The sequence below is a fragment of the Brachionichthys hirsutus genome, chromosome 16 (genome assembly GCF_040956055.1).
Source record: "Brachionichthys hirsutus isolate HB-005 chromosome 16, CSIRO-AGI_Bhir_v1, whole genome shotgun sequence".
NCBI classification, from domain to species: domain Eukaryota; kingdom Metazoa; phylum Chordata; class Actinopteri; order Lophiiformes; family Brachionichthyidae; genus Brachionichthys; species Brachionichthys hirsutus.
This window is the reverse complement of record NC_090912.1, coordinates 5,008,389-5,034,852: the sequence shown is the minus strand read 5'-3', so window position 1 is coordinate 5,034,852 and position 26,464 is coordinate 5,008,389. Positions and strand designations below refer to the sequence as shown.

Sequence of the window (26,464 nt, the reverse complement as noted above, 5' to 3'; positions counted from 1 at the left end):
CCAACCCGGAGTGTCCCTCCGTTGGCACATCAAAAGGTTGTGTTGTCTGACTTTCACAGAAAGACTGATTTTACAGTAAATAAAATGGGCATTAAAAAAAGAATACAGTTGAATATGTGGCTGGAAATCCATTAAACAACGGCTTTAATAAACATTGTCGTTATAAAAGGGAATCTGAGCTGCTGCAGAGGAGGAGGGACGGAAGGCCCTTTATTTTTTCTATGACTCTGCCATCTTGACCTTTACTTCTCACAGGAACATATAACCTACATTGTTTCACTAACAAACACACATGCTCTTAAAAACATGCACACTCTAGTATGTGCAAGTGTGCGCGAATAAACACGCGCACACGCACACACACTCAAAGCAGTCCAGCATTAAAGGCTGCAGAGTGCAGTCACGTTCTTTTCTGCTGTGGATATGATGTTGAGTACCGCCATCTAGTGTTGCATTAAATGTTCACAGTCCTCAGAAGTGGTGCCGCAAAATATATGCACAAAAACCCAAAATGTGGAGGTGCTCTAGTTCCATTTCTGGAATATGCGATGTGGTTTCCTATTTTCAATCTTCTTTTAGAAACCAGTTTGTGTGAAAATGTTCAGAATTGTATGACAGTCTTTAAATGCACCTCTTTGGCCTCCTTCAAAACGGCCCTAAAAATACACATTTTAGGGGGACAGAAATGGAGATAGTCATCGCGACTCTCTCCGGATCAACACCCCCCCCCCCCCCCCCCTTTTTTTTTTGTCCACCTACGTTGCACATATTAAGTGGCTTGGTAATTTATTGTAATTTATGTAATTTATTGTCATTCATTGTCATTTTGCATCTGTGGTGTGATTTATTTGAAATTTATTGTTAGTTTGCATCTGTGGTGTAAAATTATTTTTATTTTTCTAATGTTATTTTGCATCAATTGAGTAATTTAATATTGGTTTTATTCTTATTTGTATTATGAAAATTGTATTGTTAAATGTTGCTGATGTACTAAGGACTTTCAACGGAAACAAGACCGCAAGGGCTTTTTTGAAATGCTCCTCTTAGACAGGATGTTTGACTTTATTTGTACTGTAATACATGCTACTGTGTGACTGTACTTGTACTCTAATATTCTATCTAATAAATATAGTCATCATCATCAAATATAAAATAGTACAATTATGTTTATGTTGACGGTTCGTCATCAGCCATGTTTAACTGTAAAGTTAATGAGATGTAGTTCCATGTTGAACTTGCATTCCCAAGACACTGAGTCTGTGTGTGCAGAATTTTAACTCTTGTTGGTTGTCGCATATTTACATTCTCCATACTTTCCCTGTTGTAAAGGGTTCAAAACAAATCCCCCCTCGAATATCGCCATCTAGTGGTCGTGATACGTACCTACAACTGCAACAGAAAAGTAGCCTGTGTCGAGATCTGGAGTGACATGATCCTGTTTTCTGTTTCTGGTCTCATGAAAACTGTTGTAGTCCAGTTAAGATGTAAAGCTGGGATCCTTCACAGCGACAAGCTAGCACGTCAGATATCTGTCTTTTGGGCCTGGTTCAACAACTTTCGACATTTGCCAGAGGAAACGGGTCTCAGACATGCTGCGTTAGAATCTCTTTAGACATGATTCACATTCCTAAAATGGGAGCAGCAATCATCGATGAATTCACGTTGAAACCAGCGACATCTTCGATCCTTACTGGAGTTTAAGAAGGACGATGATAGAAGTGTCAAATTGTTCGCTGCCATCAGTAGACATTAATGTATTTTCTTAATCTTCATTGTAAGACTCTGATTTCAGTGCCAGCTGAAATCGGGCGGAAGGTGGTGTCCACCCTGGATAAGCCGCCAGTTCTTCGCAGGGCCAGGAGTGGGTCTTGTAAAACAAAACTACTTCTAACAATTGCCTTTGATATTTAAACAGAAAAACATTTGTGAATGAAAATTAAGAAAATACCCATGTCTGTGCTCTCTGGTCATTCCATGTGAGGGTCGCAGTTTCTAAGAAGTCAAACAGGTCAAAACAATCAACGTAAGAAATGACGCAGCACGTGTCACGAATTTAAAAAAAAAATCTTTGTATTTTTTTAATTGAAAAGGGAACATCCTTCGGGACAACGTTTGGTCATCACACAATAATCAGCAACAGTACAATGTATAGAGAATCAGACTGTGTCCAGCCTTAAGACACCTCCCCTCTCCCCTCTCCTTTTGTTACAAGGAATAATTAAGGGCTTATTATTGCAGACAAGTTGGCTCTCCTCTGACAGACAGAACACACCTCCTCCCCTCCTTATAAGGCTTAGGAGGTTTGGGGTATAAAAAAAACAGAAAGAACGAAAGAAAAAGAAAAACACACAAGTCTTCTGATTCATCAAAGTTCTATCACAGTTCGAACTTTCTGGAGCCTGTTGTCATGGCGACACTTGTGTCAGGAGCGTGATTGGCTTCAGCAGTGCGAGGCCGGACCAGCTCAGCATCACACCAGAAACACTAAACTTATTACTTTCTTTTTCTGTCTGCAACAGAGCATCAGGGCGTTTGCTAATTCTACGTAAAATATACATCAGTTAGTTCAGTTCACCAATATCAGAGTTCTACTACGTTTAGAGTATCAGGAGATGAAGTGAGAAAGTTTCACCTCCACGTTAAATAATGTCAGTTCTGAAGAAAACAGAACCAACTGGGTTTCCGTTTCTCGCCATAAAACCGTATAGAGAGAAATGTCCTTGTACAGTGAATATCACCAACCAGAATTACACTGGACAATAAAGAATAGGATCATTTAATCAGTATTTCATCAGGTTACCAATTGATCAGTGTCCAGTGCAATCAGGTAGTCAATCTATAATTGAAAAACATCTGAAAATGCAAATATCAAAATCTCTAAAAGATCCAGATGATTCTTTCTCAAAGGATTATTTTCTTAAATCAGAACATGCAATAATCAAAACCGCTTCCTCAAAAATAGGATTTTAAATACCGCGATCCAAAGATCCGTAAATCGTAAGAACAATTATGCAGTCACTCTAACAAACCGTGTCGATTAATATGGCAAAATGCGGTAGGATTGGGTTTGTCTGCACCCATTCAAATAAGAGTGAGACAGAAAAGAGGCTTCAGACTTTAAGCCTACCATTGCTGACCATCTGTGCAGGAAGAGGACATGAAAGGGACAAAGTCTGCACAAAAGTCTTCAAGCACATTCTGTATAAAAATGAGTTCTGACGAGAGGATGCAACGTCCAACATCAGATGTGCTTCTGTGTGTCTGAAAGTAGAGTGCTATGAAGCGCTTTCAGTCTGGATATTAAGATGTATTTTCACCCTCTGCATTTATGCTGCTTGGGAGTCAATAAGATAATCAAGACTGTTCCAGGCGAATGATAGTATGATAATAATCTATTTATCGCTGTCCTTATGTTTGCAAGGGTTTATTTCTGCACTCTGGTGTTGCAGCGTTTCAATGCTAGCCTTGGTGGGATTTAATTAACACCAGTTTTGTATCTTACATTTAATTTATTCATTTTAATACCTACACATGAATACAATTCAATGCTTTAATTATTTTTAACTGGTTTAATACCATTTTAGAGTTACTCTAGTAGTTTAGCTCAGACAGATACAAGATTTTGGTATGTGACATATTGGACCTTGTAGTGCTTATTGTACAGCGTCAAATCCCTTCGGCTCTCAATCATGGTACATGGGTATTGTGCATGTTACACGCCGACCAGCAGGAAAAACAGATGCCATCTAAGCCAGCTTCCTCAAAAAGGGGATTCAGGAGTATTTTTACAAGCATGCTTCCTGGTTCACCTGCACCAAAACAGAATAAACACAGAGTAAAGGTACAGCCTCTCAGTCTGGAGGTTGCATGAGGCCAACCGTAGTCAGGCTCATTTCACATAACTGATACGCCGCATGTCTCATGCTGATCTGACACGGTGGCTTATAAATAATGTTCCTGCAGCAAACCCGCCACGAGGTGGTCCTAACACCACCTGACACTCCTTACACACACACCTGCAGCCACACGCAGGGCAAGTACCTTTAGTAGCGTGGACACTAGTGTAGAGACGCTCTTGATCATCTTATAAAATATCATATATAGTTCTACAGTATGTACGAACACAAGAATGTTTAATGTATGGTGGATGTCACTATAGTTTTCACAAGTATATATTATTGCACTCTGGCTACACATATTTATTAAGTGAATTGGTTTGGTTGTCTTTAGATGTACAGAACACCAAGTGGTGTCAATGCTGATCCAGCTCGACAACAGCTTCAGAAGCAGGGCTCAGTGGCGGCGGATCATGGGACTTTTCACGAGGCCGCTTATTGTTCAAAAGTTGTTTTGTTTTTTTGCCAAGCCATTTTTTAAATTGACAAAATTGTTATATTATGTTTAGTGTTGCATTTACAATTATCTCAATAGAATAACAAAAGTCACACGATAGCCGTAATTTGCGTTTGTGACAGGATACAGTTCATCCAAAAGTCTTGATCAAAACAAATCCTAATCTGTAACCTCATCTGGGATATCGGTGTGGCTTTCCTCACTGAGCCCACTTCTTCAGACTGTTATTTAGCTATCAAACACATAGAAATCTGAGACAAAGCTACAGAAAACACATCGCTGTCCCTGTTCACGCCTTTTTCTTTTTCAAAATAGAAAAATAAAATCCCGCTCAACCTCAGGCAACCCGTCGAGAGGAGGGTTGCTCCCCGCTGCTCCTTCTCCGTCATGAAAAGAAACATACATTCATGAGAGGACAACAGAGGAAAAACAAGCAACTTGAAATTCAAATCTGTGTGCAAAAAACATTTTAGATTTCTATAAAAATATGTGCATATGGATAGAGCTATTTTAAAATCTCAACAAGTACAGTATTTTCCTTTATTTACACTGCACAGAAACACAGATAAACGCACACTACAGCTCTGCCCTGCTACCCCCCTCGGTCATGTGCAGGCGTAAGAATAACACGGCCAACTTTCAAGACAACGGATTTGACGATACTCACACAGGAAAACGCAGACTCACACACTCACACACACTTCTGCTTTGAGCAATGTGATCAAGGCGCAGAGGAGGGGCAAGCAGAACTTCTGTAGAAAACCTGAAGTTGCATATCCCACGATTCCCCCCCTCCCCCCCACTCTCGCATTTCACAAACCACCTCCCATAAAGGTTAGAGGTTATCAGCCAGACGCTGCTTCCTGATTGGCTCGCGTGGGTGGGGACAGTGTGTCAAAAAACTTTGGCTACGGAGTTAGGCTTGAGTCCGGGTGTGTTGTGTCCTGAACACACCGTGTACAGTTGGTACTGTTTGACTGGTACAGCCTCAGCGGATCTGCCGCCCTTCACGGGTAAGGAGAATGGATCCAATGTCGATAATCCGAGGATGGGACCGTACCAGCGTCTCTCTGAAGAGCGTAATTCATGTCTTTTCAGTGTTTATCCTCACAAAAATCGATCCCCCACCCCACCCCCAACAATCTGTGCTGAGGTCGGTTGAGGTCGCTCCACAACTTCAGAGACTTTGGACCAATTAATTCACATCCAGAAGGCAATGCTTAGAGTTCACTGAGCGGTCCTCCGATTCTTTGCACTGAAGCCGGCGCCGCTTCCCAGTCTGTTGTCTAACGTGGAAGAGCAGGCGGCTGAGTCAGCCTCTGATAGGCCAGGTGACAGGCCGCTCATGTATCTGGACTGTGGTTGGTCAAAGGTGAACTGGGGGAGGGCCGTGTAGTCCCCGGAGAGGGAGGCGTGCCTTGCAGCAGGGTAGAGGGAGTGTGCCTGCGAGAAAGGCATTGTGTTTGGGAAAAGAGGCGCATGGGGCTGGATGAAGATGTTCGGGCTGATCGGGATGTGTGGGTGTGTAGGTGTGGACGGGTGTGGTGGGGTGTATGTCGGAGTGTGTGTCGGTGAGTGTGTGTGCAGGGGTACGTGTACAGGCGTGAGTGTCTGTGTGCGTATTTGGGAATCTGCAGTGGCATCTTGCATGTTAGGCTGTGTGTGCAAGGTCAAGTCATAAGACGGCGTCCTGCGTCTCAGCATCATGCTGCAGTCGGCCAGTTTTGGAGGCGAGGCGATTTGAGGGTGTTCCCTCTCTGAGGGCGGGTGGATGGATATGCAAGGTGGACTCAGCTTCTTCTTCTTGTGGCCGCCTCCAACTGACTGCACCCTCACAGGAAACGCTGAGCTGCCCTTTTCAGAGCGGTGGGCCTCACGCCTCAAGTGTTGGTCATCACTGGTAATGACATCTGGCGGGAGGCAGACCTCGATAGAGTGCCGCCGCTGGTCGTCAGGGTAACCGACTGACAAAGACATTGGTTTGTTTAGGAATCCCTGGTTTTCATCACTAAAACCTTTTCTTAAGTCACAATCCTTCAGTCCTGCACCGAGCAAGCTGAGCGCACTCCTGGAGGAGGAGGAAGGCAGTGAGGGGAGAGGTGGTGAGGTGGCGGTGTAAGACCCGAGAGTGTGTGGCGTGGCATAGGGCGAGAGGGAGTGGCTGCGGCCGGCCTTTTCTCTGTTATCTTGTCCTCCCACCTCCTCAACTCTCCACCGGTGGTGTGCTGAGCTGGTGATGCGGTACACCTCCTCGTCTGCAGGGTCACGAAAGGAGGCAGCCGAGGACGGTCTAGGCCTCCGAAGACTGGAATGACGTTGCGGGAGTCGAGGGGAGGGAGGTGGTGGGAGGAGAAGTGAGGGGGAAGATGGGGCCGGAGAGGGTGAAGACAGTATGTGAGGCAAAGGAGAGGGAGGAGGAAGTGTGAATGCAGAAAGGGAAGAGAGCGGGAGAGAGGGGCCTGAGGGAGAGGAGGAAGGAGGAGACAGGGAAGAAGCATGTGACGAGAGGGGAGAAGGTGAGAGGGGAGGCGGATGAATGGGGTTGGGCCTCGCCTGATGCTCACAAGCCTGGGACTCCACAGAATCCACTTTACCCGCCAGCTGAAAGACAAACCATCAACATTCATGCACGCCATCATGACACATAAATGCATGTCCATGTCAGCACGTAGGCTGCTGCTCGCTCACCTGTCTGTGGAAGGCCCTTGGGGAGGCCGTGGATGTGGGGAGGGTGATACGAGGCAAGGTGAGAGTGAGAGGCGACTGTGGGTGAATGTGGGAAACATCCGGTACTTGCAACAGTGGCCGACTGTCACACGGCTGCGAGTGGATAGACGTCACTGACCCTGAAGATGCAAAAGGGGTCGATCTCATAATACAATAGTCGATTCAAACGCATGCATTTCTGCACAAAAACACATGCACGTCTGGGCAGACAAACAAAGAAGTAAAAGAACTGGGGGGGGTTCCACTTTTGGATTAAAAATAATTATTAGAGCATGTGACTAACACTGTATTTTGATATTTAAAAGTAAGTTTGCAATTCTTTTAACTTTGCTATCAAAATAGAGTGTTTACCTGGATAAAAAAAACTCATTCAGTTTGCTCATCAAAAAATAACTTGAACCCCTAGAGAAGCAGCACTGAGCTGATTGTCGGATAACGCCAGCTCAGCGGATGATATTCTGCATTAAAGCCTGGTTACACTGACAGTTTTTATACGAGTGTGCGTAATCGTAATGCCCTGCTAGCATCTGACTGTGTGTAACCAGGGTCTTAGGCATTCTGCACTGACAGATGTAGATCACCTGTAAGTTCAGATGTAACCAGAGTAAAAAACAAACAAACAAACAAACAAATATTGCAGCAAAGTCAGAGTCGAGAGCATTTTCCGTTGGTGCTTCCAGGCCAGGCTGCAAAGCCACGTGATAATAAAATCGTAAACATATTCGTCGAAGCATCACAGCTGTGATGTGACATTTGTACACACAGATGTTTTCTGACTTTGCATCCTGGCATCTGGAGTACCAGTCATTCCACAGCTGAGCAGATGAGCCTGTGTGAAGCGTGGTTCACAGGAACCAGCTCATCCACTCCAGAGAGTACCTTGGGACAGAGCAGCGCCTGTCCACAGCCTGGCCACAACTTGGCATTAGACTCTGACTGCAGATAGAACAGCGATTAGAGTCAGGCTCTCAACATGGAAATTCTCAAGCTAAGATGTGTTTGATTTGCTGGAACTGGAGAACTCGACTAATATGCCATATGCGAGTACTACTACATCATCAAAAGTAGGTTAGGAAACAATGGCAAAGTCATTCAACCCGCCGGATTGACTCCCTGCCTCCAATTCGACTTTCACTGCGTTACCTGAATGCTGGGGACTGAGCGCTGCCTCCTCCAAATGATGGGGGGCGCTGGCGGGCTGCACAGGTCGGAACATGTAGCTGTCATTCGGCAAAGAGTGCATCCTGGATACAGACATCTTCCTTGGAGACAGCAGGTTCTGGTCACTGTACTGCCCCTCATTCTCCTGCAGGGGGAGACACAAGACCATATGTCTTTATTTAATAATACGTATTGCAACACAGACTTTTACGTGATGCAATAATATAAAAATAAAAATAAGAAACATGTACTAACAACTTTTTATTTTATTTCTGTTGCGCCTGTAATTATTTAAGGGATAGTCAATTTCCTGATTAAATGATGACATGTGTAAGGTATTCCGTACCTGTCCAGGGGAATGTGGACATGGTCCAACATAAGTCCCTCCCATTGAGCTGCTGTTGGAGGTTGCACTTAGTCTGCGTTCCCTCTCCATTGCCATTTCCAAGGCGATCTCTGCATCCATCTCTGCATCCTCTTTAGCCTCCTGCAAAGTGAACGTTTTTTTTTTCTTTATCCGAAAATGTTTAAGTAAAATCCAAAAGCAACTCAAATGACCATGTTTGTGCAAAACGTCACTTGTAGCCTCTCTAGTTACCGACCTTGTTGCTTTCCTCGAGATGCTTCATCAGAACAGCCACCACCACATTTACCAGCACAAACTGGGCCATGAGCACAAAGGTGACAAAGTAAATTGGCGAAACCAAAGGCAAGTAAGAGAAGCAGTGACGCTCGTCTGGGTGACACTCCCTTAACGTGTCCTTAAAAGACACAGAGAGAGGGAGAGACGGGGAAGACCGAGGAAAGAAACATTGAGAATCTGTTCATATATCACCAAAGAAATGCTTTGAAATCTTATCTGAAATCTCAAGGCTTATTATCAGTCGGTGTATTCAGAGTGAGGCTGTTGGAAAATGTGAAAATGGGTGTGTGTCTGTGTTCGTACTTTCATAATCCCATTCCAGTTGTCTCCGGTGGACACCCGGAACAGCGTGAGAAAAGCCATTCCAAAGTTCTTAAAAGTTGCGTGACGACTCAGACCTTCACACGGGTTGTTTTCGTTGCACTCTGAAACACAAACACGCATTAATTGCATTTCACTCCACATATGGGGGTTAAAAAAAATTACAGGGTGGTAAATGTGCATAAAAGACTGAATGGATGCCCTTCTTTGGTTCCAGAGCACAAGCAGAGAGCAGTAAACACGTGACTGGATGCTAAACAGTGCGTCCCCGTGAGAGGAGATTGTCTGTCCTCCAGGACAGAGAGAGTCTCCATCAAGCTCAGGGTCAATTTGACAAAGAGCTCTCAGGAGGTTGAGGACAGGATCATTATAGCCAACAGCGCTTTCACTTGTTTCAAAGCCAGGGCCACGTTAGCAGGAAGCTAAAGGGATGAGTCGCTCTGCAGAGAATCAGTTGCACAAAGCTCCGTTGAACAACTGGCTGTTGCTCAAACGTCCAGGTTTGCAAATATTCATAATTGAAAGAGTCATAATTGACCTTGTCTGCAGTTTAAAGGATGCTGCTGAGCAAAACTAAATACAAAGTAATAAATCCATGCTGATATTATTCACATCCCCTTTCATATTCCCCTTCCCGAGGGCCAGATCTAATCTATTCAGCCTTTAGAACCAGGTCTCTGAGTTCATATTTGACAAATTCTTCTGTCCTTCCTTGAGTGAATAAAGGCTGCACCGGCCGATTCAACAGGTGTTGGAGGCCGGCCTTCTCAGAACACCTGCAGAGACCCTCAACAAATTCAGAGGGGAGTCCTTGTTTTCTCTGCCAGTCGACACGTAAGCAGAGACGTCCTCGAAAACTCCAGTGAAAATTGGTTCAGCACAATGTATTTAACGGTGATGTTTTTAGCAGCACGCCAATAATCTCCACCACACTTCTATGCAACCTGCACAAAAAACATAAATCGCTTTCCCAGCTTTGCATGTTCTAAGATTAGCATTTAAAATGAGGCAGCCACAGGGAGAAGAAATTTGTTGTCTTTCTCTTTACACAACCAGAAAACAGATGTTGATCTGTGCTGCAAATGTGTCGAGTGGAAGGATGACAACCAGACAATTTCACAGACAGCAACCCTTCATCCAAAGACATTTTCATTTTGTCCTGCCAGGTGTTTTTTTTGTTGTTTCGGGCTCTCACAGAAAATGAGGTAGCCCATTGAGGAATCGATTTGAAAATAAACATGATGGCGCAAATATGATCTTTCTTGTTAGAAACTGACCTCTGATGTCACAATGTTGGAGACAGAGAGAGAGCGAGAGAGCGAGGAGGCGCTAAAGATTCAGTAAAGATGGCTCAAGTGATAGAAAGGAGAGGACAGGAAAACGTTTCCTCCTAAAGCTTGTTGAGAGGTGTGTATGTGTGTGTGTGTGTGGGGGTGTGTGTGTGTGTGACTGACCCAGTTTCCCAAAGAGCTCCACTCCCAGTGCAGCGTAGATGAAGAACAACAGCATGAAGAGGAGACCAAGGTTTCCCACCTGGAAGTGACACATGTGTTAGATCCATCGCTGCACAAACAAATTAAGTAATTACATTTATGCAAATATTGACAGAAAAGAAATACTTGGAAATTAGGATTATTACGTAATTTATTAATTTGAGAATAACTTCAAACATTAAACATTGAAATATATAATTTTTTTAAAGTGCATTAAAATCAACTTAATGTTTGATATATTTTCAAAATACAGGCAGACACACATTGAAGTGAGCCTGATACAAGCTACAAGCTAATGGCTTTTCTGTTCATTTGCCTGCAAGCAATACCCAAGACATCTGACAACAGAGCTTTTGACAGTAGTGTTTTGGTCAGCACTAAAATATCTGCTGCTGGAGCTCATTTTTTTCCCAGCGTAAATACAGTCATCACAAAGGGGGCACCGTGTGAACCTTTTCCACTTCCGAAGACTAAATCCGCATCACAGGATCTCACAGAGTTTCCAGCATGTTGTCACTAATCTAGTTTCTTTAACACTGTCGTTGTGCTATCCGTGTCCTCTTGTTTTGCATTGGTGCGCTTGACATTTAGGAAGCAGAAGACCCATGGAGACTGTCACCACATGTGCATCACAATCTGAAGTCCAGCTGTTCTCTGCCTCCAAGAACTGCAGCAGCTACAGCAGGAGTGTGACCTGCGGTGCCCACCATTCTACTGTTTGACTGTACTTGTACTCTAACATTCTATCTAATAAATATATTCATCATCATCATCATCATCATCACCACATCCTTGGGAACCGGCGTATGTGCATGCATGGATTGGATAGAAAATGAGAAACATCAGGGAGGAAGACGGCCACGCAGTCATTAAGGTCCAATCTATGCAAAAACACGCTTTGTGAAGTGATCATTTCAACAAATCAGTAATTTAACTGGTTTCCTTAAAGCTTCCGCTGTCAAAAATCCAAGCAAGTCGGGAATGAAACAAATTAATTATTTCTTTGAGGACTAAGAGATAGCTTTGCAGTGGTGTTTGACTCCCTTTTAGTTTTCTTTCATACAAAATGAATGTAATGTGTCTTATTTTCATGTGCACTTGATAAAAGACAGGACAGAAAAGGGACATTTTAGAGTCAGAATGCAAAACTTATCATCTGGACGGATGTGGCTTGAGTCAATTATTCATCAGCATGAAGCATAACTCGGCAATGGAGCTAGCTATTGCAAGACATTTTTGAATTCGCCTTCCGTGCCTAAAAATAAATCAGACAAACAAAGCTCCGAGTGTGTTCACCTGTGGCAGGGCTTGCATGACGGTATCCAGCAGGGCTCTCATCCCTGTGGCCATCTTCAGCAGCTTCAACACTACAGCAGCACAGAGGAGATGTTTTATACAGATAGCTGCTTCCTTTTGGCTCTGAATTCATAACAGCATCGTGGGGAGGCTCTCACACACAGATTTACTCATTCCTAGAACCAGAAGGCATCTGATTATATGACTATAAAAGGATTCAGAGCGGCTCGTGTGTGCTTCCTACCTCGTGCTATTCTGAGCACTCTCATGATTCTAATGATGGTGGGATTTATCGGCAGCGCTGCGCTCATCTTCAGCTCCTCCAGGGCGATGCCCATGATGGACAAAGCCACGATCGCGATGTCCAGCTGATTCCATCTGAAATACATGTAACAAAAAATGTTATTCCTTTGCTTGTCCAATTCAGTTTACCATCCAGCCGCTAAAAATCTTCACCAGACTGTAAAAGTTATTACTTCACACCACATATTGCATTCCGTTGCTTGGAAATATTGAGGAATAATGACGCTTCTCTGCCTCACCTGTCTTTGAAGAACCTCTGGATGCCAAATGCTACAAGTTTGAGCAGGGCCTCGATGATGAAGATGAAGGTGAACACGTAGTTGCAGTACTTCAGAACCTCCTCTAAATACTGAACACAGACATTTCTTATGAGCACCCTTTTTCCTGAAGCTTCAACGTCAACAAAATTCCAGCTGATGTTTGGAATTTGTTAAAGCTGACAATAACAGTTTTCTTTTGTTGTTTTAGCTTTAAAAGAATAAAACCTTCAAACTCGAGTAAGACCAAAAAGGTTGGCGGACTTTTACAACTGAATTGCAAATGTATGCACTTTAGAGGATAATTTTGAGACTGCAGTAATCAATAAACATAGAATACACTTTTTGTACTGAACGTGGAATACAAATGTGTTGCATTGAATCATTTGAACTGGTCTTGTGTGATTCGGTTATTTCAAACTGCTGATAAATATTGAATATCGCCAATATTAATACTACCGTAATATTTGCAACTTTGTAACTCAGACGCAGAGAATTACCTGCGGCTGATTGTAGTGTTCGATACTCATGGTGAAGACGTTGACACAGATGATGAAGGTGATGAAGAGGTCCAGGTAGTGACTGGTGCACAGCGTGTGGATGGACAGACGCAGGGGAGAGTAGTCTGCATAGTAAGGCCTCTGCTTGGCCTCTGGAGTACACAAACAAACACACAAACACATGAAAGACAACACAAGGACAGACAAAGAGACAGAGTGCAGCTGTGAGTTTCTGGATCCTGGTACATTTGAATGTAACATCTGTCCAGTGGTGCACACACACAAAGGTGCAGAGGTCAAGGGGGCGGGCCCTTATCTCAGCCCTTCAAAAATGAGATTTCACAATATTTGCCTTCTGAAGTCACTTTTTGTTTTTTTCCCATTATCATCCCCCCCACACGCCAACATTCTGTGCACACCACCACAAGAATGTCTCTTGTGGTAAGATAAGAAGAAGCCAGGCGCAATGAGGAAAGTTGTTAAAAAGGCACTTTTAAAGTATGCAATGCAGCATTTTCCTAAAAAAACAAAAAAAAAACAGGTATTTATTATGCAAGAAACTGGGAATGAGACTCAGTAATCTTTCTTGCATGTTGCACCTCGGAATGGTGTCTTACGTCAGCTGTTCTCCCTTCTACTAGTCTTTAGTAAACAGGCCTCTGTGCTGGACTAAAATAAGTCAAAACAATTTTATTCCAGGAAAAAAAAACAAATGTGCTCCTTTCTTAAAGAGCCATTGCCTTCTTGATCATTTCGTTCTTCCCAGAGTAGAAAGGTTTCTGTGTTTTATGAAGCAGAGCATGAAAGTCTCCACTATGACCCAAACAACAGGCTACACAGAGTACGGTACTTTTTTAACGACTTTAGAAGCATGAGATGGATTCACTGATTTTGATTAAGTAATGCTTTAGATGTTGAGCAAACATCACGAGTAAAGCGCAGAGTAATATCTGACCAGTAAGCGGTGCTTAGCAACCAATAACACACGTGACCACCGTATGTTCTGACAGATGATTGTATGCGTTAGTGCGTGCATGTTCATGTCCCCGTCCCAGTACATCATGCTTACATGCCTTTGATGTAAACGGGTAATGTCTGACTGAGACGGGCTGTGCATGATGTGTTCAACAGCTTTTTTTTTTACACATTATTTACATGTAATAATGATTCTATCCAGTGACACTGCTTCACTGCTCTTATTGCTCATTTACATTTTCACAACGTGATTGTGCTGTTGAACACAACCTGGAGCCACGCTCCTATTCAATGACATCACTGTAATCATTGTTTTGATCGTAGAGTAGATTATCTGTGCTCAAAGATCTCTTCTGTGGGACTACAGTCTGGATCTGGACCAGTGAGACTTGAGGGTGAAAACAGTGGCACTCGGCTCACGTCAGAAACTGCCTCCATGTGTTGTTCTGCATTTACTGTTTTGGGTAGTTGAATATAAGTTTGGAGTCATTCCATGATTTTCACAAAAAATAAAAACACATTTTAATTTGCCAATTTACTTTTGTATTTAGAATGATATGTTAAACACAATAAAAGAGCAAGTCCTCACACATTTCTGGTTTGTGTTGCAAGCATTTGGACTTTGTCCCTGAAGTGTTCATGATGTCTCACATGCTTATTTATTTAACGCTGCACCAAATGCAGAATCGATTTGCAGGTGTAGAAGCTGCTTCTATACCTGCTATGTTTCTGAGTCTGCAAGTCAAGGTATATTCTATCTTCTTCTCTTCTGCCATTTCACTAATATGTTCCGAGACTCAAGGTGGAAAGCCTTGATCAGTTTCACCTGATCCACAGAGGCTACAAAAGTTTTCTTCAACATCAATGTAATCTTTAAAAAAAAATCGACTTATTATTTCTATTCTTATGGTCTAATATGAGTTGTGTACTTTTTGGAGTTTGAGGCTGTAATCTAAAGCATTCAAAACACCACTGGATGCCGAGTTGTGGTTTTTGACATCCTACTTGTGGCAGTTATGTTGTTTAAAGAGTGAGCACGTAATCTATTAGTTGGTTGTCAGGTTAGTCTGGTTTAAAGGTTTTTCATGCAGTGTTGGATGAGGGTCGGATGAGGGTTGGTGGAGGGCTGCAGTCATGCGGTTCCATGCAATAGACTGGCATAGCCTACGCCTTCTCTCAGTGATCAGTTTGTGTGAGCTAGCCAGCCTTTTGAACATCTTTCTAATGTTCAGGTCTCAATAGATTCCCTTAATGTCATTCTCTTTCTCTCTTTTCGCAGGCTCTGAAAGCAGGCAGTGCTCAGAAAAGTAGACTACCGACCAGCCCCTCCATTCTCCTTACTCCTGCGCTTTTTGTCTATCATTTTGAGCCTCTTCTCCTCCCGTAAGCGGGCCTCCTCCTCCTCCTGATCCTGCCGACACTTGTGGAAGTTCTCCACGACGACCCCGACAAACATGTTGAGGACGAAGAAGCTGACAATCAGCAGGAAGGAGATGAAGTAGAGCAGCATCCAGGGGTTGTGGTTCCTCACAGGCTGTGGAAAAGACATGAGAATGTATTCATGGCAAAATATATCGGGCTTTATGTTGCCGAGCCTGAGCCATGAACAAATGCTTGGGTGGTGGCTCGTCCCACGCCTTATGATGTTACCTGTTGGTCTACTCCCACCGCATCCAGGCCGTCATACATGATGTTGACCCAGCCGTCCTTACAGGACAGCACAAATAACGACATCAGAGCCTGGACAGGGTAAAAAAGTGAAACTTCTTTGGTAAAATGACACCTATAGACTTTTTGCAGTATGAACCCTGCATTGATGTTGGCTTCAAGTTTGATATAAAAATGTAAGGTAAGGACAAATTTAAGCTTTGCATTCATATCATTTTGTAGTTAGCGGTTTAGTTTTCACCCCGATATCCTTTGTCATCCCTTTTCTTTTTATACCTGGATCAGGTTGTCAAAGTTGTACTTCCTTCGTATCCAGCGGTAGCTGGCCTGCAGACAGTCGGACTTGTTGGTGACGTTCTTTGTGTCCAAGCCCTCACAGTGGTAGAACTTCCCTTTAAACAGCTTAGGAGGAGAGGAGGAGACAGTGAGTGAAGCCTGCAGGGCTATTTGGCCGACATTTCCACAGTTTTATTGTACCAGAGCTCGAGTCTGTTTAAACAAAGCTTCATTAATGGTGGGAATAAAACGACGTTTGATGGAGAACATTCGAGTGGTCTTCCTGAGTGCTTAGCTAAAAGCTAACCTGGAGGTTATATTGCCCCTTTCACATGTAACCGAATTGGCATTCTATCAAAATACGCACTTTGAAGGGAAATAAAAGTAGGAGTAGATATTCAAGACACTTCCAGTCCCCCAAAATACACAATTTCACATAAAGCTGCTCACTGCTCATTTAAGGTAGAAAGGGTTCAGGTTTTGTCCTTGAGCTCAGAAAAAAAAATACAAAGCATAGTAATGAACAGTGTTTGCATTATATCTCCAGCTAGCGTCCTTAAATCCACGATGCACAAGAGTTTGTGCCAGAGAATGAAAACTACCTGAACTCCCAAGATGCCGAAAACAATGAAGAAGGCGCAGCAAATAAGGACAATATTCCCGATGGGCCTGAGAGAGGTGATGAGCGTCTCCACAACCAGCTTCAAGCCTGGAGCCCGGCTGATCACTCTGAAAAAGACAAATTAAGACAAACACAAGTGTGTGCATGTTCTTTACGTACGCGCAAAATACACATGCGTCCACACAAACACATGTTCTGTACCTCAGTGGGCGTAATGTTCGCAGCAGGCGCAGGACTCTGAGGATACCCAGGATCCTGTTTCCACCAGTGTAGGCCAGAGAGACCAGGATGTCCACCAGAGACACAAACACCAACAGGCCATCAAGAATGTTCCAGCTGGACTGCAGGTAGGTCTGCTTCCCAAAGCAGAAACCCAGAGCCACAACCTGGGGAAATCATTATGGCCTCATTTAAATATTACATAAGCTGTAAATTCAGTTTAAAAAAAAGACAAAAAAATGTTGGGAAAATACTGTTTACCTTCATGGCCATCTCTGCCAGGAAGATCGAAGTGAAAACATAGTTGGACACACTCAGAAACAGTCGCTCCTAAAGAAGAGCGTGAGATTAATTAAAGAGTTTCCAATTTGATTTAAAGTCTCATCAAATTCTACTTATGAATCAAATTGACTGGACAAAACCAGATCTCCATATTTCACAATATTAAGTGATAAATAAAACAACAACAGGCAATCCAACAGACGTCCATGGTGGCTGTAATGAATTGCGGCAAATTTTTAAGTTTATGATATAGCGAGGCTATTGAGATTCTGTCTACACATATTTGGCTGCATCACCCTCAACACGTTAGCATTATGCAACCAGGATAACATCTTAATATAGATATAAAATCCTCGAAGCAGCCAAAACAAATCCAGCTTCACATAAAAAAAAAACACTGAACAGACTGAAACAGAAAGTTCTGTGCAGCAGTAGAAATTGATCAAATGTTTACCATTTATCTTTGCTCTCGTACTTATCAGTTAATAAATCATATTAAACATTTGAAACAGTCTGATGAGTAACATTCAATACTAGTCAACCAGTTTTGACAGAAATAATGAACAGCACCGTGTGTGTGTGTGTGTGTGTCTTACTGTGCTGAGAGGCTGTATTTCAGGTCTTTCCAGAGCGATGGTGATGCAGTTGAGGAAGATGAAAACCAGAACCACATGGTCGAACAATTTGTGAGAGATCACACTTTGGCACCACATACGGAACCTAAACACACAGATTGCACAGAGTCGGCTATAAAACATCGATGGTCGGTTAAAACTATCGAGCAAACAATTAGCTATGAGAAAGCAGCGGGAAGAGAAATGAGGGAGGGCAACTTCAATAATTACATAAAGAAGAGGAAAGAGAGTAAGGGAGCCAAATGAGACTGGAGCCGTGCAGATTGATGCCGGCCTTCTGCCTGTGACTCACCGGTTCTCTGGGGAGAACAGGTACAGCGTCCATTCCTCGTGCTCTATGCACCAGCGGGGCTTCAAGTTGCGGATCTCTTTTCTGGCCCAGTAGTAAAATGAATTCTGCAACGCAAAACACACTCATTCTGAAGCGTTTAATGTGACTGCACTAAATTCCAATGCATGTCTGTGATGTAGAATGGTGAGCTTGTAATTGGGTTTAGTAGCAGCGTCACCAAAGCGAGATAAAATCTAACATCATTTATTACATTTTCAGGATTCCTTTACAGCTGCAAGAGCAGCTCTGGATGATGCCAATAAAGAATGTGTTTAGCAGCATTGATAACATTTCTGATACCAACTACATCTGTGTGCCCCTTCTGCTGCTTCCTTTCCAGATTGAAATGGGTACACAGCAGAGTCCAACGTTTTGAAGTGTGCTTTGCATAAAGCACCGGACCAGAACAGACAGACTGCAAACGTAGCTGGGAGAGAGTCTGGAGAAACTCATTTAACTTTCTAATAGCACAGCCATTAGAAAGCTTAGGCGTGCAGCTTCTGTGCTTCAGGATTCTAATCAAAGGAGCCCAAAGTCAAGTCTCTCAGGTGCTGATTATCTTGCCGACTGCTGCTGGTTGGAGTGTGTGTCCCTCTGTGTGTATTTGTGTTTGAATGCCTGTGTGTCAAGTGTACAGAATTAAACTGCTGCTCAGATATCCTTGGAGATTAAATCAATAATCCCTCGCATGGACGCGCTGAAAGAACCACGTAAACATTTCAATCTCACGCAGAATGCCACACACACACACACACACACACACACACACACACACACACAAACACACACTGATGCATGTATGACCTTGCATGTGCACACGCAAACACACAGATACACTAAATAACACATATCGTGTGTATCCATGGACTTTGAGAGCTCAATCTGGAACTGATATAACCATCAAACTCACAACAGAGATCATCCAGAATAAAATACAAGATCTCAAATTAGGACAGACAACAAAGGTGACACAGACAAAATAAAGAAATGAATGATTGGACAGGTAGTGGAAGAGAACGAATAAACGTGTGAGCAGGTCTTTTAAATACCCTGTAAAAGGTTTCTTACGTCATCGTCGAGGTCGTCCTCAGGTGAGGAATCATCCTTTGGGTCGGCGGCTAAGTTGGGGTCAGAGGTCAGGGATCGGCCATTACAGTCACTATACTCCGTTATTATGGCAGGGCAGACCGTAGACGCCTGGAGCAGCTCCAAGGTCTCTGGCCGTAGGAGGCTACTCCCAGCATCCCCTCTGGCTTCGCCACCGTCTTCCTCCTCCCCTCCCTCCCCAGATAGCAGGCTTTCCCTCTCGCCACTGGTGTCCCGCCTTTTGAGGCTCGGCGCCCTTCCCAGGCTGTTCCAGCTGGAGCGACGGCTTCCCCACGAGCGAGGAGGAAGAGGGGAGCGCCGGCCCGGACTTGAGAGGCTCTGGAGAGGCATGGAATGGTTGGAAAGCAAAGAATGTGCAGCCATGAAAGTTAATGTACCGTTTTTATTGTTCAGTGAGAATTGAAAAGTTGAAAAAAGAGGTGAGCAAGAAATTCTATGATGCATTTTGGTTTTTGTCTGGTACCAGGGTTCATTTTTTTTTCCATAGCATGTTTGATGCAACTCACCAAAGAGCACTGATCATAGGCTGAAGGGTCCACTGAGGTGGAGCTTCCACGGCGGGACTCCACGTGCCCGATTCTAGCCTCAGAGAAGCTCAGTCCAACCTCGGCAGACACCCCCTCCCTGCATATGAAATCATCTCCAAGGATCGAATCGGGTCCCAGGGAGCTCTTCGGAGTGGGCATTGGCGTGGCAGCTGTACGCATGATTATCGGAGGAGCGATTGCGCCACGAGGGTCAATGTGACCATTGGCTGTCATCATCAGAGAGTACATTTTCAGCTCTGTGGAGAAAGAAGGTTTTAGCTCATTACTATCTTTATCTAATTAAGTTACAAATATCTGTCACGAAATGATCAGAGCCGGAGGAAAAATAGCACAAAGCAACCGTAACTCCACCCACCGGTATCCCGGAGCTGCTCCACCTTCTCATCCTCCTCAAAGTTATCCGATTTCTTCTCATCGTCTGACTCCGACCGATTAGCATCACCCTATTTATGACACATGCGGGCAAATTAAGATACTTTTCCTGCATTTCTTTCCCATTATCTTCTGCATGGAAATGTTCTTTTTCGCAGGAGCCTATTTCTAATAAAGGGACAGAGTGCAGTGCATTCAGTGTTCATTGGGTATTTTTGTGGCTAATGGCTCTCCAACATCCTCGGGCCCACATGATAAATAATCGGTGGGCGTGTTAGAGGATGGTTATAATCTTCATCTAAGTTTGGTAATTTAGAGTTCCGACCTCCGGCCCTCAGATGGCTCCACAGGATTTAATTAATACAGCATTCACACAGCTGTGGATTAGATATGCTGTTAAGAATCTGGTGCTAATCTGAACAGTGCTGTGACTGTAATTACATTGATTGATAGGACAAAAAATAACTGAAGGGAAAAAGACTTTGAGTTTTGTTCATCAATATTTAAGATAAGTTTGTGATGATAAAAAAAAATAGAAAATGTATATCGCTTAATAGCAAATAGCAAAATTCACACTCACCTCAGCCTGGAAGCCCTCAACCAAGATGGCGACAAGTAAATTGAAGAGGACGTAGTTGCCAAATGTCATAAGGGCAACAAAGTAGAGAGCCGCCCATGGGGAGGCAGAGGCCATCCCATTATACAGGACAACGTTCCAGTCCTCCTGGGTCAGGATCTATAGACCCAATAAAACACAGACAGGTCAAAGTAGTGGACTCGAAGAGATGGATGTAAAAAAAAAATAGAATTGGACACACAGGAAGGCAGGAAATTGAGGTTTATTACGTATTTTTGTGGTTCCTGTGGGTTCTATTTGTGTTATAAAACACAGCGTTAATTTTATGGTGATCTTGGTGCAATGCTTCATCCTCATACACATTTGGAGCATTATGGCCAACAAGCGAGTGTGTTTGAGTGCAGGTGTGTGTGACTGCATGTACCTAAATCACCGTGAGCGATGGAAGCAGTTAAAATAGGATGCTGTTCATGATGCAGGATGAATGCTCGACGCGTCTCCGCCCACACATGAAGCGCTGAGGCAGGGAGGCAATTCACGGTGCTGTCTGTGACTACGCACGTACACAAGTAAGCATAGACGTGTGTGTGCCCAGAACTATACTGGTTAGAGTATGTATATTGTATAGCGTGTGTGTGAGAGACAGTCAGTGCAGGATGAAATGCTTTTTCAGCATCTTACTCTGACAGGCCATTCCCTTCTGTGTTCTACCTTTGTGCTGGTGCATCCAGTATAGAAAAGAGGACAACCTATGTGGAGCAATTGAGCAATTTCTTCTCAAAAGAAGGGCAATAAAGAGAAGTAACGGTGAAAGTGTGCATGAGCCAAATTTCAAATTTCACAGAATTTGATAGATGAGAATAACCAGACACCGAAACACACATTCACATGAGCGGATTCCAGTGATTTGACATTTTCATTTGTGATTTATGTGATGCTACCTGCTGACATTTCTCCTATCATGATTCCATTCCCACTCATGCTTTTGCAACACAAAGCCGGTGTGGAGTTTGTTTGAGGTCTGCTTTTGAAAGGAAGCCAGAGACGTATCTATCTGGCTGCAGAGATGCTTTTCAGCTGGCGAACGCGTGATTGGCAGCTTAATACTTGCTAGGGTTTATATACTGCAAGTGAACTGTAATGCAGCAGTAGGCAACCTGCTGGAGGATTATTGAAAAGCTGCACCTGTCAGTTGGGACATGGGTTTTTATTTAGCATTTGTGACAAGCGAAAAACCTTTCTTTGTGCTTCAAGTCGCAGACTTGCAGAATCTTTTTTTTTTTTTAATGCCATGCTCCTCATGATCATTAAAAAACACAAAGCAGTTGAACTGCAGATGGAAAGAACATTTAGAAATACATCGTTATGTTGTATCTTATATATATATGATCCGATATTGAACGCTTTATACAGTGGACACTATATTACGCACGTATTGAGAGTTAGGGTCAGCATCACTGAGAACCAACCTGGAATACAGTGACGATGGCCCAGAGTAGCGAGTCAAAGTTTTTGCGGTCAGGGATGGTGTCTCCGTTCTCCGTCTGAAGACTGAATTTACAACCAAATAGATGCATGCCCAGTATACTGTAGGAAACAAGAACGCAATCAGCTCGGGTCTTAATGTGTGCGTTTATATGGGTTTGAGGGAGTTTGTGTGTGTGCTGCGAGAACCTGAAAGTGAAGATGAAAAGCATCAGCAGCATGCAGAAAGTGGCCACATTGTCCATCGTCTTCATCAGCACCACCAGTTGTCTCCTCAGGGCAGGCAGGAAGCGAACTAGTTTCAGAACCCGAAGCAGACGAAACGTTCGCAGGACTGACAGCCCGCCATCTGCTTGACCGATGATCTCCCACACACTGAGAATACAAATAAATACATAAATCGCATTCGGTAAATCCGCACTGCTTACGAAGGCGTTTCCCGTTCACTCGAGAAAGAAATACAACCACATAAATCAAATGCTCTTGGCTCCAACATGAGCTCTATCAAAGAAAGTGATGGCCGCACCTCAACAGGATCAAGACTATTCTATGGGTGGCTGTGAGTAAAGCCATTTCTTTGCAATGCATTATGAGCCGTGCCAAGCCCGGATAAATGCGGCATCCGTCTCAAAACTTTGCCAGAATTAAGCATGTGATCGACTAGATGGTTGATGTGCTGTGGCGAACCCTGACGGGATGAGCCGAAAGAGGAAGAAGGAGAATCTATTGTCAAGCAGGACCAAGTGACTGACAAGCTGGAGACGAAATGAAAACAGGGGGCCGCCGCCAGACGTAGGCTTATCAGCAGCTCAGATTGTGAACTCTGTATTGATTGTGGTGGATTTTGCTGCTTGTGCACTGAACTGGAAATAATGAAGAATGTCCAGGTCTACCTGATGATAACGATGATGCTGTCGAATATGTTGTACGGGTTCTTGATGTATCCAAACAGGCCGAAAGCCAGGAGCATGAAGCCCATCTCCAGGACAAACATACTGGTGAAAACAATGTTACTGATCTCGAGCACATCAGTCAACTCCTCAGGCTAGGGAGAGGAAGGAAGGAAGGAAGGAAAGAAAGAAAGATTATTCCAGAGCCGACAATCCCCTCACCATTCTTACTGCTCTCCACACAGACATTATCAATCAAGTTCAGCGCTGAGACCAACACCGGCGATTGATCAGCGATGATCTACTGTACTCACTGCCGTACAGTCACTGAGCCAGAAAGATGTACCTGAGGCGGACTCATAAAGCATGCACTCAAGTCTTTTATGGAAAACACAGCAGTTCCGTGCCAGTAAACGCATCACGTGGCCACATCGTCGACAGTTCTTCATAGAAATGACTCTCTGCTGTCTGCACCAGTGGTCTAGGGTTGATGAGTCAGACCGAAATGCAGGACGTGGGTTATACATAATGGGTGTTTATACTTTTTATACTGAGACTGCTACTTCGGGAGTCTCACTCTGGCACATCTGGAGTGTCTCTCACCTGGCAGACTTAATCAGAGCATCAATTTGATGCTTCCAACAAGGTTGAAAACGTTTCAATCATGATGTCTTGTAATAAACGGTAGCACAATAAGCTCTCTGGTGGTCTTTTATTTTATTTTTTCAAACTTGTATCATGATTACATTTTGACAAGCATTGGGCATTTACCAATAATGAATAATAATGATCCCCAGACAAATGAATCACAATCGACAACAAACATTCTGATGCGCTATTGAGCCTTGCAGTTAGGAGAAAATTGCTTTTATTCTCATGCCGTGAATGTCTAATTAAAACTAATTGTGATTATTTTCATGAGGGAGGGGGTGGTCAATAAATCAAACCCTCGTTTTATGTCCTGGTTTGTGGTGGATGAAATAAATCCAGAGACAAGATTAGCATTTATAAACCCAGGAGTTGCGCTATGACACATAGAGAGGGGTTGACCTTCATAGTTTTATACATAAAAATGATTGAATCAAGCCAATAATATATAAGAATCCATATTTATGATTTGCAATCAGTATAAGTATGATGGTGATAATGAGTATAATGACTTAAATATTCATATATAGAGCTGGTCATCACATTTTTTGCATCAAAATTTGTGGTATTAGTCATTTTTCATTAACGGGGGAACATCTGCGTATCAAACTTACATGGGGGGGTGGGGGGTATTCTCCTTACTTACATCGCAAATACACTGAATCCCTCAGCATCCTAATGTGCTAATGCTTGAATGTGACGTAAAATGTTTCTGGCAGAATCTTTTTAATCATGCCGTGCTGCTCCTCTTACCCGAGTTTGATGACAGTGATGGGGTTGCCCCAGAAAAACCTGAGAGGACTGTATCTTTGTTTTATAAAACATCACAAAAACTAGGACTGGGATGATACGCATCTCCTTATTCAGTACAACCCTGATAGTTGGATGTAATTCAGTCTATTCTCAATTCATGACAAGATAAATGGCCCTATTATCAATAACGTCTTCAATCTGGCTCTTACTATGACCCGAGTGTCTCCATGCTGACTACAGGGTTTTCCTAACTTTATTATTTTGGGCTGATGGTCTATTGAGTTAAGTGGGACATTCTTGAAGCTTGATAAATGAAGCAGGAACACCTGTGCAGAAAAAATGGAAGCAAATCTAAAGTAGCAGGGGGCATGAATGCAGCTTCTGATGCGCTTCACTGAGAGGAACACATTAAGAACTGGACGGACAATAGTGCAGCTTGATCTCTGCCCCCCCCCCCCCATCAATAGAAACACCTGCACAATCTTTAAAGCTCTCCACCAGCTGTTATAGCTGAAGCCGCCACAATGCAGTCCAGATCCATTCATTTAATGGTGGTCTAGTGACGTTTTCATTTCTGTTTGGTCCACTGTCTTCGCAGCGGCAATATAAAGTGCTGAATGGTAGATTCTCAGATTTAATGGGCTATGAAAGGTGTCCTTACTTAAAGCTTTATAACAGGATTAGTGGCAAAACTGGAGGATACCTATACAATAATAAATCTATATATGAAGACCCCGAGAAAATGCAACCATATGCGAAAACAGATACTGTTTTCATGGCACAGACGTCATTGACAAAGCCACAAATTCTGAAAATACGGATGCTTCTCACACGCTTTCACGATAACCTTGACATTTAACGCCCGACAACGCAACACTTCCTTCCTGGAGATCAGTAACAATATAGATGGTCAACCCAATAACTGTGACCGGCATAACAATGACTGAACACGCCAGTAAACCTGATCTTAAAAATACGATGCAAAAGATGCTATTGGTGAGGAAGTTGGATTTGAGGACCCTTTGAGATATTATACTGCCTGCATATTCAAATGAAACAGCTCTGAAGCTACAACTTAATGGAATCTTTCAGTGGTGTTTTTACATTCTAGTCGAGTTAACATAACTCTACTGGGAGTGTTATGTAACACGCGTTTTGGAGCCGATCACTTGCCAGACATTTGGACTTTTCCTGGATTCAGTCAATAAGTAGCCAAAACATGAATCAGCTATAGCCTCATGGCTCGGTGTCACATATCGGGGAGGATGAGTCCTGCAGGGAAGAGGAACTCTTATATAACTCTCCTCTGTGTGTGTGTGTGTGTGTGATTGGCCGAATAATGCCATGGCTTTCCAAGTTTTTGCTTCTGTTTATACCACAAAGAAAGAAACACACACACACAGACACACACACACACACACACACGCATCCCCTGAAGAGGGAGTTATGGATGGAGAGCTGAGGAGAAGGAGGGAACAGGTTGCATGCATATTACAAGACTCTTTCTCTCAGTTTGCTGCACTGGTGGGAAATGAAAAGGTTATGTTCATGTGGATGCATATATAACAAACCCATCTGGGTGGAAAAACTCTTTGGAAGAATGTGTCTGAGCATACGCAAATTGTGTGACAGTGGAGTGTGTGTGTGTGTGTGTGTGTTGAGAGAGACACAGTGTCCCCGATTCCTCCTTTCTCTGCTCTCTCATTTCCTCTCGTTTAGATTCTCAGACAACCAAATCAAATTTTCATATTTGATCAGACTAGCCGTTTCAGTTCGGTATCGCTCTGAACCGTTTCATTCCCCCCCCATTCTTACCTGCTGGTGGTATTCTATGCCCATGCTGAGAGTATTGACGAGGATAGCGATCATGATCCCTCGGTTAAAGTATTTACTTTCAACAATCCTCTTCAGTTTGTCCCTGAAGCTCATCCAGCTTCGAAACACTCGGTTTTTGCATTCGACCACCCCACGCTGCCGGCCGCGACCCCGCCCACTCCTCAGATCCCCACCCTAGAGCAAGCA

At 43.4% G+C, this 26,464-nt stretch overlaps 1 protein-coding gene across 1 annotated transcript in view; it reads right to left on the bottom strand.

Moving 5' to 3' along the window:
• Nucleotides 1-5,580: 5,580 nt before the first annotated feature.
• The window catches only part of cacna1ha (calcium channel, voltage-dependent, T type, alpha 1H subunit a), a 59,185-nt gene continuing 38,301 nt past the window's right edge, over nt 5,581-26,464 (bottom strand). The window contains exons 11-37 of the mRNA XM_068749669.1: nt 26,258-26,452; nt 23,045-23,196; nt 22,341-22,526; nt 22,136-22,253; nt 20,670-20,825; nt 20,073-20,160; nt 19,676-19,953; nt 19,131-19,487; nt 18,024-18,127; nt 17,693-17,816; nt 17,076-17,144; nt 16,797-16,981; nt 16,576-16,702; nt 15,974-16,099; nt 15,680-15,769; nt 15,350-15,563; nt 13,055-13,206; nt 12,537-12,646; nt 12,239-12,372; nt 11,995-12,065; nt 10,660-10,738; nt 9,188-9,309; nt 8,844-9,002; nt 8,588-8,728; nt 8,224-8,386; nt 7,042-7,199; nt 5,581-6,954 (exon numbers count right to left, since the gene is read on the bottom strand). Coding sequence (XP_068605770.1) covers nt 5,581-6,954; nt 7,042-7,199; nt 8,224-8,386; nt 8,588-8,728; nt 8,844-9,002; nt 9,188-9,309; nt 10,660-10,738; nt 11,995-12,065; nt 12,239-12,372; nt 12,537-12,646; nt 13,055-13,206; nt 15,350-15,563; nt 15,680-15,769; nt 15,974-16,099; nt 16,576-16,702; nt 16,797-16,981; nt 17,076-17,144; nt 17,693-17,816; nt 18,024-18,127; nt 19,131-19,487; nt 19,676-19,953; nt 20,073-20,160; nt 20,670-20,825; nt 22,136-22,253; nt 22,341-22,526; nt 23,045-23,196; nt 26,258-26,452 — 5,232 coding nt within the window. The remainder of the gene's footprint in view (nt 6,955-7,041; nt 7,200-8,223; nt 8,387-8,587; nt 8,729-8,843; nt 9,003-9,187; nt 9,310-10,659; nt 10,739-11,994; nt 12,066-12,238; nt 12,373-12,536; nt 12,647-13,054; nt 13,207-15,349; nt 15,564-15,679; nt 15,770-15,973; nt 16,100-16,575; nt 16,703-16,796; nt 16,982-17,075; nt 17,145-17,692; nt 17,817-18,023; nt 18,128-19,130; nt 19,488-19,675; nt 19,954-20,072; nt 20,161-20,669; nt 20,826-22,135; nt 22,254-22,340; nt 22,527-23,044; nt 23,197-26,257; nt 26,453-26,464) is intronic.